The sequence below is a fragment of the Manis javanica genome, chromosome 13, assembly GCF_040802235.1.
Source record: "Manis javanica isolate MJ-LG chromosome 13, MJ_LKY, whole genome shotgun sequence".
Classification (NCBI taxonomy): domain Eukaryota; kingdom Metazoa; phylum Chordata; class Mammalia; order Pholidota; family Manidae; genus Manis; species Manis javanica.
The window spans coordinates 18347595-18359540 of record NC_133168.1 but is presented as its reverse complement, the minus strand read 5'-3'; the positions used below and the strand labels follow the sequence as shown (position 1 = coordinate 18359540).

Here is an 11946-nt window from a genome sequence, read left to right as displayed (position 1 = left end):
GAATTTTAGAACTATTTGTTCTAGTTCATTGAAAAATGCTGTTGGTATTTTGATAGGGATTGCACTGAATCTATAGATTGCTTTAGGCAAGATGACCATTTTGACAATATTAATTTCCTATCCATGAGCACGGATATGTTTCCATTTATTGGTGTCTTCTTTCTCTCATGAGTGTCTTGTAGTTTTCAGGGTATAGACATTTCACTTCCTTGGTTCGCTTTATTCCTAGGTATTTTGTTCTTTCTGATGCAATTGTGAATGGAATTGTTTTCCTGATTTCTCTTTCTGCTAGTTCATCGTTAGTATGTAGGAATGCAACAGATTTCTGTGTATTAATTTTTTTATCCTGCAACTTTGCTGAATTCAGATATTAGTTCTAGTAGTTTTGGAGTGGATTCTTTAGCGTTTTTTATGTACAATATTATGTCATCTGCAAACAGGGACAGTTTAACTTGTTCCTTGCCAATCTGGATGCCTTTTATTTCTTTGTATTGTCTGACTGCCATTGCTAGGACCTTAAGAACTATGTTGAATAAAAGTGGGGAGAGTGGGCATCCTTGTCTTCTTCCCGATCTTAGAGGAAAAGCTTTCAGCTTCTCACTGTTAAGTATGATGTTGGCTGTGGGTTTGTCATATATGGCCTTTATTATGTTGAGGTACTTGCCCTCTATACACGTGTAGTATTTTTGAAGACCTTTTGTTGTGCGAAGATGTCCTTCTAAGTAAATATAATCAGACAACGCTGACAATAAGGACACAGGCACAGAGTTCTGAACTGTGTATAAATTGTATTGTTTAAATAAGAGGAACAATGGAAGATAGCGAGCGAGGTGGAAGTTAGAAAAGTTGCCTAAAATACTTTGCTACTTTGCGAGTTTTAGAGCTTCTGTAACAGTTTTGACAGCCACGAATCACTAAGTTTAGTGGTTATTACTGCCAAACCCTTACTTGCCGCCAAGTCCCCGGGGTGAGGACCACGATTCCCAGAAGGAAGCGCTTCGCGCCGGCCCCTCCTCCATCCGGGTCTTCCATCTCCCGGGCCGCTGGGATTCCTGAGCCTAATCCCAGGCTCGGCTGGGCGGGAGACGGCGAAGGGCCGGGCCGCCGGACGCTCTAGGCCGAGCGGTGCGCGTCTCTATGGCCGCGGGAGGCGGTCCCGGGTGTCCTTCGGAGGCGGCGCGTCAGTTCCGCGCTGGGCTGCCGGGGAGCCATGGCTGCCCCAAGAGGTGAGATCTGGGCCGCCCGCGGGGGCGGAGGCAGGGGCAGGCGACCGAGCGCCGGCGCCTGGCCGTACCTGTGGGCGGCGGGGATCCTGCGCGCCCTGGGGGCTCCTGTGGCTGGAGCCCGTGCCGCCCCTGCCCGGGCAGCGTGGGGCGGCCAGTCTCCCGCTGCGGCTGCTTCCCGAGGCGGACTCCGCCGGGGCAGTTCTGCGGCTCCAGTCCGCGCCCGCCGCGCGCAGCCGGCAGTGGGTGGGACCGAATTCAGACGCGCCGGGCTGCCGCGGACCCGGAGAGCGGCCGGCGCGCAGGTCCCGGGCTGGTTCGCGTCCCCCCGCGGGGGCAGGCCCGCTCTCTGTCCCGGCCGGGTCACCCCGCCCGCGGTCGCCTCAGCGCCTCACGCCTGAGGATGCTCAGAGGTTAAAGCGCAAGCTCCAGGTGCAGAGCCTAAGCAGCGGCTGGTCCATGGAACAGCCCCTGAAAGCATCACTGGGGTATTAAAACAGCACTGAACCCGTAACGGCAGGGAGAAGGCAGTCAGTAACAGTGTTTCTCCCAGGGGGAATGTCGTATGTGGTTAAAAGGAACACACTGAATTTGGGTGGAGAGTGAGATCTCCCGCTCCCACCCCCCCCGGCCTTCCTGTAGGCATGGCTTATTAGAGTAATAGTATTTAATAACTAATTGCCATTTCATGAGGGTGAGTCCGATGAACCCCTGAGCACATCCGTTTTGCTGAGAGGGGTAAGTCAGGACCAGAGCTTGATTTCTGGTAGAGCAGTGGCTAGGAGGGGCTCGTGACCCCCGGTTCTTTCTCCACCCTTCTTCCATTGACTCTTGGCTTCACCTCTGAATAAACGTAGAACAGATATTTAAAGATTATCTTTTTGCTTGAGTGCTAAATTATTTTCCTGGTTGGGGGCCCATGTTTACCAATGCAGCTCTGCCCAGGGCCGTTGTATTTGCACATGCTTATCTTAAGTATTCTCCCTTTTCAAGTAATACCAACCTTGAAAGTCTCTTTGTAGCAACACAGAAGTAAAGGAAGAAACCAAGATTGTTCCGATAACTGACAGAGAACTGGGATCACAAGATTAATGATAAGTGAAACTTGAAAGTTAACAGAAGTCAAGTCACCTGAAATAGTTGCAACAATTTATAGATTTAGACTTATTACCAATACATATTTGTTGTGCCATAGACCTAAGTCTTACATACCCACTAGAAATGTGTAATGCTAACAAAGCTACAGTTTCCATAGCTTCCTGATATTCTCAAAGTACTTATTTGGGATTTTCCGAATTTACAAGTTCTCAGGTGTTACAAATAATGTCTTCTCTAAAATATAACAAAATATAACTGTGAAAAAATAAGACTGCACGTTTCTTTGGGGGGCATTTTCCACACAGAAAACAAATTCATGGGAGCTAATGGGAGCAGAAAATGATGCTGATGTGCCTACATGCCAACACAACCATGCAGTTGAGTTGTGTGCTAGGTTTATAGTTACCTTGCACATGATTTGGATACTCAGCATAATTTACAATGTGACATGGACTTCTGATATTACCGTGAAAAAATTGAAATTGTTATAATTGAAATTTCATAATGGAGAATTTATGAATGGGGTGAAGAAATATTTTGATCTAATCTTAAACTGAAACTAGATCAAACAATGCTTAGAGAAGCATTAAGTGTTTTTTTATAAGGTTTAAAAAGTGGGATTCCATATCATAATACTGTTATACAAATATCTAAAACTGACTGGATTACTCTTCCATTCAGATCAGTAGTTATTTTCAAGAATATCATTTATATTCCCATATAATCACTGTGCAAATAGGTATACTTTCAAAGTTGATGACAGCAGTAATTACAGGTCAGGATATGTTTAAAATCTATAAATATCATGTTAGGTGTTTAAACATTCACTGTGTTTTTGGAATGAGGAACCTCAGAGATACTGTGGGTTTGGTTGCAGACCACCCCAGTAAAGTGAGTCAAATGAATATTTTGGTTTCCCAGTGAATTAAAATTATGTTTACACTGCACACTATACTGTGTGCAGTAACATTGTGTCCTAAAACAATGTACATACTTTAAAAAAATTTTATTGCTAAAAAATGCTATCATCTGAGTTTTCAGTAAGTCAGTCTTTTTGCTAGTGGAGGGTCTTGCCTCGATGTTGGTGGCTGCTTACTGATCAAGGTGGTGGTGGGTGCTGAAGGTCGGGGTAGCTGTGGCAATTTCTTAAAACAAGCCAACATTGAAATTTGCTGCACTGATTAACTTCCTTTCATGAACAATTTCTCTGTAGCATGTGATGCTGTTTGATAGCACTTGAGGAATGCTCAAATTCTTTCATAGTTGGAATTCTTTCATAATTGGAGTCAGTCCTTTCAAACCCTGCCACTCGCTGCTTGGTCACCTAAGTTTATGTAATATTCTAAATAAATCCCTTATTATTTCAGCAGTCTTCACAGCATCTTCATCAGGAATAGATTCCAGCTCAATAAACCACTCTCTGCTCTTCCCTGAGAAGTAACTCATCTGGTTCAAGTTTTATCATGGGGTTGCAGCCGTTCAGTCCCATCTTCAGGCTCCACTTCTCATTCCAGTTCTCTTGCTATTTCCACCACATCTGTAGCTACTTCCTCCACTGAAGTCTTGAACCCCTCCAAGTCATCCATGTGTTGAAATCCACTTCTTCCAAACTATTAATGTTTATATTTTGAGCTATTCCCATGAATCACAATGTTCTTAATGGCACCTAGATTGATGAATCCTTTCCAGAATGTTTTAAGTTCCATCAGAAGAATCACTATCTGTGGCAGCTATAACCTTATGAAATGAACTTTTTAAAGAATAAGACTTGAAAGTCGAAGTGACTCCTTGGTCCATGGGCTGTAGGCATGAAAACAACTTGGATCTTTTTATTCATCTCCATCAGAGCTCTTGGGTGATGAGGTGCATTGTCAGCAGTAATATTTTGAATCTTCTGAGCAGCAGGTATCAATATACCTACTTAAAATATTCAGTAAGCCATACAACAGATACGCTGCTGTCCAGGCCTTATTGTTTCATTTATAGAGCACAGGCAGAGTGAATTTAGCATAAATGTGAAGGCCCTGAGTACTTTGGGCATTGTAAATGGGCTTTCGCGCAACTTAAAGTCATCAGCTGCATTAGCCCCTAATGAGGGTCAGCCTGTTCTTCGGCACTTTGAAGCCAGGCATTGACTCCTCTCCAGCTATGAGAGTCCTACATGGCATCTTCCATCAGAAGGCCGTTCATCTCCACTGAAAATCTGTTGTTTAGTACTGCACCCTCATTAATTATCTCAGCGAGATCTTCTGGATAACTTTCTGCAGCTTCTCCATCAGCACCTGCTGCTTCACTTTGCACTTGATGTAATGGAGATGGATTCTTCTCTTAAACCTCACGAACCAACCTCTGCTAGCTTCAGAATTTTCTTCTGCAGCTTCCTCACATCTCAGCCTTCAAGAATTGCAGAGTTAGGACCTTGCTCTGGATTAGGCTTTCATTTAAGTGAGGTTGTGGCTGGTTTGATCGTCTATCCAGACCACCAAAACTGTTTCCATATCAGCAGTAAGGCTGTTTCTCTTTCTTGTCATTCATGTGTTCACTGGAGTAGCAGTTTTAATTTCTTTCAAGAACTCCACCTTTGCATTCACAGATTCACAGCTTGGCTGTTAGGCCAAAAGCTAGTCTTGGCTTTTGACATGCCTTCCTCACGAAGCTTAAGCATTTCTAGCTTTTCAGTTAAAGTGAAAAAAGTGTGATTCTTTCACTTGAACACTTAGAAGCCACTGTATGGTTATTAATTGGCCTGATTTTAATGTTTTGTCCCAAAGAATAGGGAGGCCTGAGGAGACGGAGAGAGGGGACCACTGGTTGGTGAAATAGAACACACACAGCATTTATTGATAAAAGTTACCATCTTAAGGGGGTGCAATTTGTGGTGCCCCCAAATAATTATAGTAACATCAAGGATCACTGATCACAGATCACTATAAAAAATGTAATAATAATGAAAAAGTTTGAAATACTGCAAGTTTGACCAAATTGTGACATAGAGACAACAAAGAGAGCAAATGTTGCCGTAAACCTTCAGTTTGTAAAAATGCATTATCTGCAAAGTGAAGCAAGTGAAGTACAGTGAAAGGCAGAATGCCTGCAATAGCTGAAGTAAAGCGGTTTCCAGCTGGGCAGTCCTGACCTCCCTCACTTACAAAAGTGTTGATCATCTAGGACGTGGGTTGGCAAACTTTTTCCTTAAAGAGCAAATGCACTCTTAGTAATTTTTATAAGTTTTACAGCCTTTGTCCTAAATACATTTTTAATGTTGTGAATTATGTTAATGTCTAATGCTATGAAATGAGAGACTAGATATTTTTTAATTTAAAAAATTTTTAAATTTTTTATTGTCTTATCATAAAGTTTATATTAAGCCCCGCTTTTATCACTCACTCCTTTTGTCTTTCTGCTGTCTGTAAATTCAGAATATACAGAGCTGTAATTTTCATCCTGCTTTCACTAGTATGAATTATAGTAATGTATAAAATATGTAATTCATAACATCCCAAACTAGATTAGTATGCCACATAATCTTGCGATTGAGGCACTTCCCAGGAACAAAATCTATGACTAGCCAGTTGATAATTAAAGTCAGCTGTTTTTGTGTATGTATGTATGTGTGGGTTCATGTAACTGGAAAGTATTGTTTTGAAATAAATTTTGAAATGTTATAGGTTTTAAAAGGTCTTTTGTACTTAAAATTGGAAAGCATTTTGAGGTATAATGTTAACTTTAACATATATAGTACTGTGTACTAAATAATATCTTCATTGCACATATTTTCCAGAAAATGTCAGTTTATTATTCAAGTTGTACTGCTTGGCAGTGATGACCCTGGTGGCTGCAGCTTATACCATAGCTTTAAGATACACAAGGACATCAGACAAAGAACTCTACTTTTCAACCACAGCCGTCTGTATCACAGAAGTTATAAAGTTATTGTTAAGTGTGGGAATTTTAGCCAAGTGAGTATAAATACTTTTTAGTTTGTTAAATTATTAATTTTCTCTTTTGTCAAGGCATTTTCTTTATCAGAAAATTCAAGCTGCACTTTTATATGTTTGATTGCTCTAGAGCAGTATTTCCCAACTTGGGGTAGGTTTTTGGTTGTCCCAGTTTGAGGGCTGCTGCTGACATCCAGAGGGTGGAGGCCAAGGATGCTTCTAAACATCTGAACATGCACAAGGCAGGCACCACAACAGAGAATCACCCAACCCCAATTATCAGTAGTGCTGAGGTTGAAGAAGCCTGCTCTAATGCAGGTGCTGGCAAACTATGGCCCATGGGCCAAATTCAGCTTCACTGCCTGGATTTTTGTTGCAGCAGAGACTGTATGCCTCACAACAGGCCGAACTAGTTACCATTTGGCCCTCACAGAGAAAATTTGCTAACCTCTGTTTTAGAGAAATATAATGATAATACTTAACATTTCATGAGTGTTCCCTGTGCTAAATGCTAGGCACTGTGCTAAGAGTTTTTCATGAATTATGTCATTTAATCTTTATACATTTTTAAGTGAGTATTGTTAGCATCCATATTTTACCTATAAAACATCTGAGGTTCCTCAGTTTTACATTGTTAATATGTGGTAGCATTGAATGTTTTAAATCAGTAGTGCCATAAGAGAATGGTTTTAGCTAAGGATGCGTAAGAGAGTTAACTGGTTAAAACTAGGATCTTTGGAATGACACAGACCTAGTGTTAATTCTAGAATCACTGTGATTATGACTGTGCACACGTTTCTTAACCTTTCCAAATGTTTATTTTTCAATTGGAGAAAATAATACCGGTTGTGAGAATTAAATAAAGTCCAGTAGGAAGTTACTTGGGGAAAGATTTGTGAGATGGGGACACATCTGGGTTGTTTGGGCAGGTAAGAATTCATTCAGGTTTCAAGGTGTGAGCTGGTGAAAGGGGGACCTAGTGAGGAATAGCATAGGCTGCTAGGTAGAAACAAATTTTATTTAAATACTTTTAAATTTCATTTAGCAAATATTTAATAAGGGGATTCTGTGTGACAGTTTTATAATGGGTGCTGGATATACAGTTATGAATGAAATAGATCTACATTTTCTGCTTGCTTGGGACTTAGGTTTAGTGGAAGAGTCAGAAGATAAAGCAGTAAACATACATGATCACAAATAACTGTGGGGAAAAAATACTCTAAAAATGGTTTGGGGAAGGGGAAAAGAGCAGAAAAATAACTTACGGCTACACAGTGGAAAGCTTTAATATATTTGAGTTTAAAATTTATCTTGTAGACCGAGCGACTGTGGCAGCCTAGCTGTTAGGTTGGAAATACGGTAAAATCTCAGACCGTACAGTTTCATACCAAAATTCATTATTATGGAAATTTGGCTTCATTAGGAGATTCTTCATTCTGGATAATGTCAGATAAATGAGGGGTCTTATTACAAGTTGTACTTGTAATGGGTGGGGACTTGATAATATGGGTAAATGTAACCACATTGTTTTTTCATGTGAAACCTTCATAAGAGTGTATATCAATCATACCTTAATAAAAAATTAAAAATAAGTTTAAAAAAAAGCAGTGTTCCAAAGGCAATCTCTTTTTAAAATTCCAGAACAATTTGCATATAACAATCTAAGAGTTGATAAATTAACAAAATCTTATGGCATAGCTTCTTTTAAAAAATATAGGGGTGTTGGAAGACGAGGGACAGGGGAACACATTTCTTCTCCTTATTCCCTAACTCCTCCCATTGAGAGAAAGAATTGTGATTCAGGAATGAAACAGGACTGTCAAGCATGAAATCAGTTTAAACTGTGGGATCAAATCATGGTTCATTTGTTTTGTAACTGTTAGGCATTTTTAAAAACCATTGTGCAAAAAAGCAACGAGGGTTTTGGCATAACTGAGCAGCTGGGCTTAGTGTTCTACGTGAGCACACGTGTTGACTTTCTGTTTTGATGCTTTTCCAACTTTGCATTGCCTGGTGTATTGTGTAGTTGTTCTTATTCTTTACCTATTCAGTGTTATGGGTATAGTCAGTTGTAGTTTGTTTTTTAGGAATTTTTTGGAAGTTATTTCAAAATAAAAGTATATACATTTGTAAAAATTCACCTTGTAACAAGCCAGATATAAATAATGGTTTTGAAAAAACAGTAGTGTGGAAAACCAAATCCTCTACTTGATCAATATCATCGTCACCATCATCAATAATTAGTTGCCGTGTTTGTCACCAGTATAACGGAGGCTCACAAAGAGGCTCTTTTCATGCACATTTACCTGAAGAGTACACAGTACCATGGAAAATCAGGAAAAAGTAAAGAATTCTGACCTACAGTGCTTTGGTGGCTGGCATTTTATATTATATGGCTAGCAAGAATTTGCTGTGAAAAGAATCATTTAAAATGTAAAGAGTTTCTAAGAGGAAAAAAGCACTAGGAAAAAATTATAAAATGTGAAAGAAATGAAATGCATTTGAAATTACTGGATTTTAAAGTGAACATGTTTTTTATGGAGAAATATGTTGGCAAATAATAATGTGCTTATTCAAAACATGCTGGTAGAAAGTGAATACCTGCTATTCATAACAAGAAATTTTTTTTCTTAGGATAAAAGGTTTATTTTTAAAAGAGTATCTTTGAAATGTTAATTGCTGAAACTGTTAGGAGTAAAAGATAAAGGGGAAACATTTCAACCTGTGAGGTCACAGATCGATAGTCACAAAAATGAACTGAAAAGCAATTGTGATTGCTTCTTCAATTGTGATGAGACACCTGGTAATGAAACTAAAGAACAGCTATTCGGGAAAACACCCAGTGAAAATGTTGGATATTGGTTCTAGATCCTGAAAGGACAACTGAAGCAGTTGAGAATATGAAAAAGATTAATAAAATACATGGCCAGACTGATTAGGCCACCAAGTATGAATTGAACAGTTAAAAGAGTTGCAGCAAGTGAAAGAACCTAAAACTTCACATTTGTCTTTTCAATTTAGTGGTATGAGATTTGCAAAGAAGTAAAAGATTTTCTAGATACTTTCCATGCTGTCATTTCTTTGTGCATGTATAAAATTGGTAATTAAAAAAGTGAATCAAAGGCAAATAGGATTTTATGTAGTTTGTTAAAAAACACAAGTTGGATGTCAGTGCTTTATTTGCTGTGATGGAGAAAACTCTAAATATCAGAAAATATTTGATACCCAAAAACAGGAGTTGATTTGTTACACACAAAGGAAGTCAAAATTGATTTCAGGGGCTCTCTTGTCCCCTCCTGGCTTAAGCCAGGAGCTCTGTCTTTCTGCTTTCTCTCTAAATAAAAGCCTCTGCTTTGCTCTCCTAAAAAAAAAAAAAAAAAAAAAAAAATTTATTTCATATTTTTGAACTTACATTTGAAAATTCCTCACCATGTAATGTTCAACTAGTTCATTCTATAAAACTGAAAGTATAAAATTAAACTTTTTTCTGTCTTCTAAGTAGAAGCAATACTTCATCATCTGAGAGAAAGGATGACAATTTCAGGATATTGTGGGAATATGTAAAATAATTATATCAGCAATAACTAAAGGTTTACAACTTGAAGAATCTCCAGAGAAGAAAAAGTAAGAAAAAAATTAGATCCTAATGATTAAAATAATGCGTGTCCCCCATACTCCCAATAAAAATAAAGTTAATATAAAATTTAGATAAAATATTTCTAAATTTTGATTTGAATTTCTGGAGAATGACAGAAAAGGGAAAGAAGCTAGAGCTATTATTTAAATGGGAAAAAGCTACTAGTGGAAGTAAAAGCTTCTTCCCTTCTTCCCACTCTATGATAAAGTACAGTAACTTTAGAGTTGATACAAATGTTATTTCAGAACTTCTAATTTTATCTGAACTATGCAAAGGTTAGCCTCATAACAGACTAATCAGTTTGGTTTTGTTTATTAGTATCTTTACAGTAATGCTCTTTGCTCAGTAATATGTGTCATCTTAGGTAATTGTTAAAGCACATGGGCATCATTTTGTTGTATAGATGGGGCAGAGATTAAGGAAATTTCTTGAAATTTTTATATTTTGTTCATAATTAAGGTTCACTTACAGAGACTTATATCATTGCCATATCCAAATAATCTGTGTTTCACTCCCTCCAAACATTTTAAACATATGGTCATGCTGTGAATGTTTCAATATATTCTTAGAAGATGCAGTGGGACAGTCAGGTACATTCATTTACCGAGTCCCAATTATGTGCTCAACACTGTTCCAAATGTAAGTAAGAAGTATAGTTGCAAACTAAAAAGGCATCGTTCTGTCCTCATGGAGCTTACAGTCGAGTGGAGAACCAGATATTAAGCAAATAAAGAATAAATTGGTGGTGTTAAGGAAAAGTAGTGGATGCTATAAAATAAGTATAATAGGGTATATAACAGTATAATACAGGAATATATAATATGAGTATAATAGAGCAATAAATAAGTATAAATCCTCCATTTGAATTGGACAGCTTTTTCTCTGAAGACTGAGTAGAAATACAAGAGAAGAGCAGACAGAGGGCAAAGAGAACAGTGTGTTTGAAGTCCTGGAGGCAGAATAGTTCTTGACTGTTTTTTAAAATATATATATATATATTATTAAGGTATCATTGATGTACAATCTTATGCTCAAGTTTCACATGAGCAACATTGTGGTTACTACATTCACCCCTATTATCAAGTCCCTACCACATACCCCGTAACAGTCACTGTCCATCAGCATAGTCACTACTTGTCTTCACCGTTCTATACTGCCTTCCCCGTCACCTCCTATATTATGTGTGCTAATCATAATACCCCTTAATCCCCTTATCCCTCCCTCCCCACCCACTCTTCCCACCCCCTTACCCTTTAGTAACCGCTAGTCCATTCTTGGGTTCTCTGAGTCTGCTGCTGTTTTGTTCCTTCAGTTTTTGCTCTGTTGTTATACTCCACAGATGAGTGAAATCATTTGGTACTTGTTTTTCGCCGCCTGGCTTATTTCACTGAGTATAATACCCTTTAGCTCCATCCATGTTGTTGCAAATGGTAGGATTTGTTTTATTCTTATGGCTGAATAATATTCCATTGTATATATATATATATATATATATATATATATATATATATATATATATATATACCATCTCTTAATTCATCTACTGATGGACCCTTAGGTTGCTTCCATGTCTTGGCTATTCTAAATAGTGCTGCAGTAAACATAGGGGTGCATATGTCTTTTTGAATCTGGGATCTTGTTTTCTTCGGATAAATTCTTAAGAGTGGAATTCCTAGGTCAAATGGTATTTCTATCTTTAGTTTTTTGAGGAACCTCCATACTGCTTTCCACAATGGTTGAACTAATTTACATTCCTATCATCAGTGTAGGAGGGTTCCCCTTTCTCTGCATCCTCACCAGCATTTGTTGTTGCTTGTGTTTTGGATGGTGGCCATCCTAACTGGTGTGAGGTGGTATCTCATTGTGGTTTTAATTTGCATTTCTCTGATGATTAGCGATGTGGAGCATTTTTTCATGTGCTTCTAGGCCATCTGAGTTTCTTCTTTGGAGAGGTGTCTGTTTAGATCCTCTGCCCATTTTTTAATCAGGTTATTTGCTTTTTGGGTGTTGAGACATGGGAGTTCTTTATATATTTTGAATGTTAACCCCT

The 11946-nt window shown here is 38.6% G+C and overlaps 1 protein-coding gene across 1 annotated transcript in view; it reads left to right on the top strand.

The window, feature by feature from the left end:
* Positions 1 to 776: 776 nt before the first annotated feature.
* The window catches only part of SLC35A1 (solute carrier family 35 member A1), a 32479-nt gene continuing 21309 nt past the window's right edge, over positions 777 to 11946 (top strand). The window contains exons 1-2 of the mRNA XM_037013911.2: positions 777 to 1226; positions 6103 to 6280. Coding sequence (XP_036869806.1) covers positions 1211 to 1226; positions 6103 to 6280 — 194 coding nt within the window. The 5' untranslated portion in view covers positions 777 to 1210. The remainder of the gene's footprint in view (positions 1227 to 6102; positions 6281 to 11946) is intronic.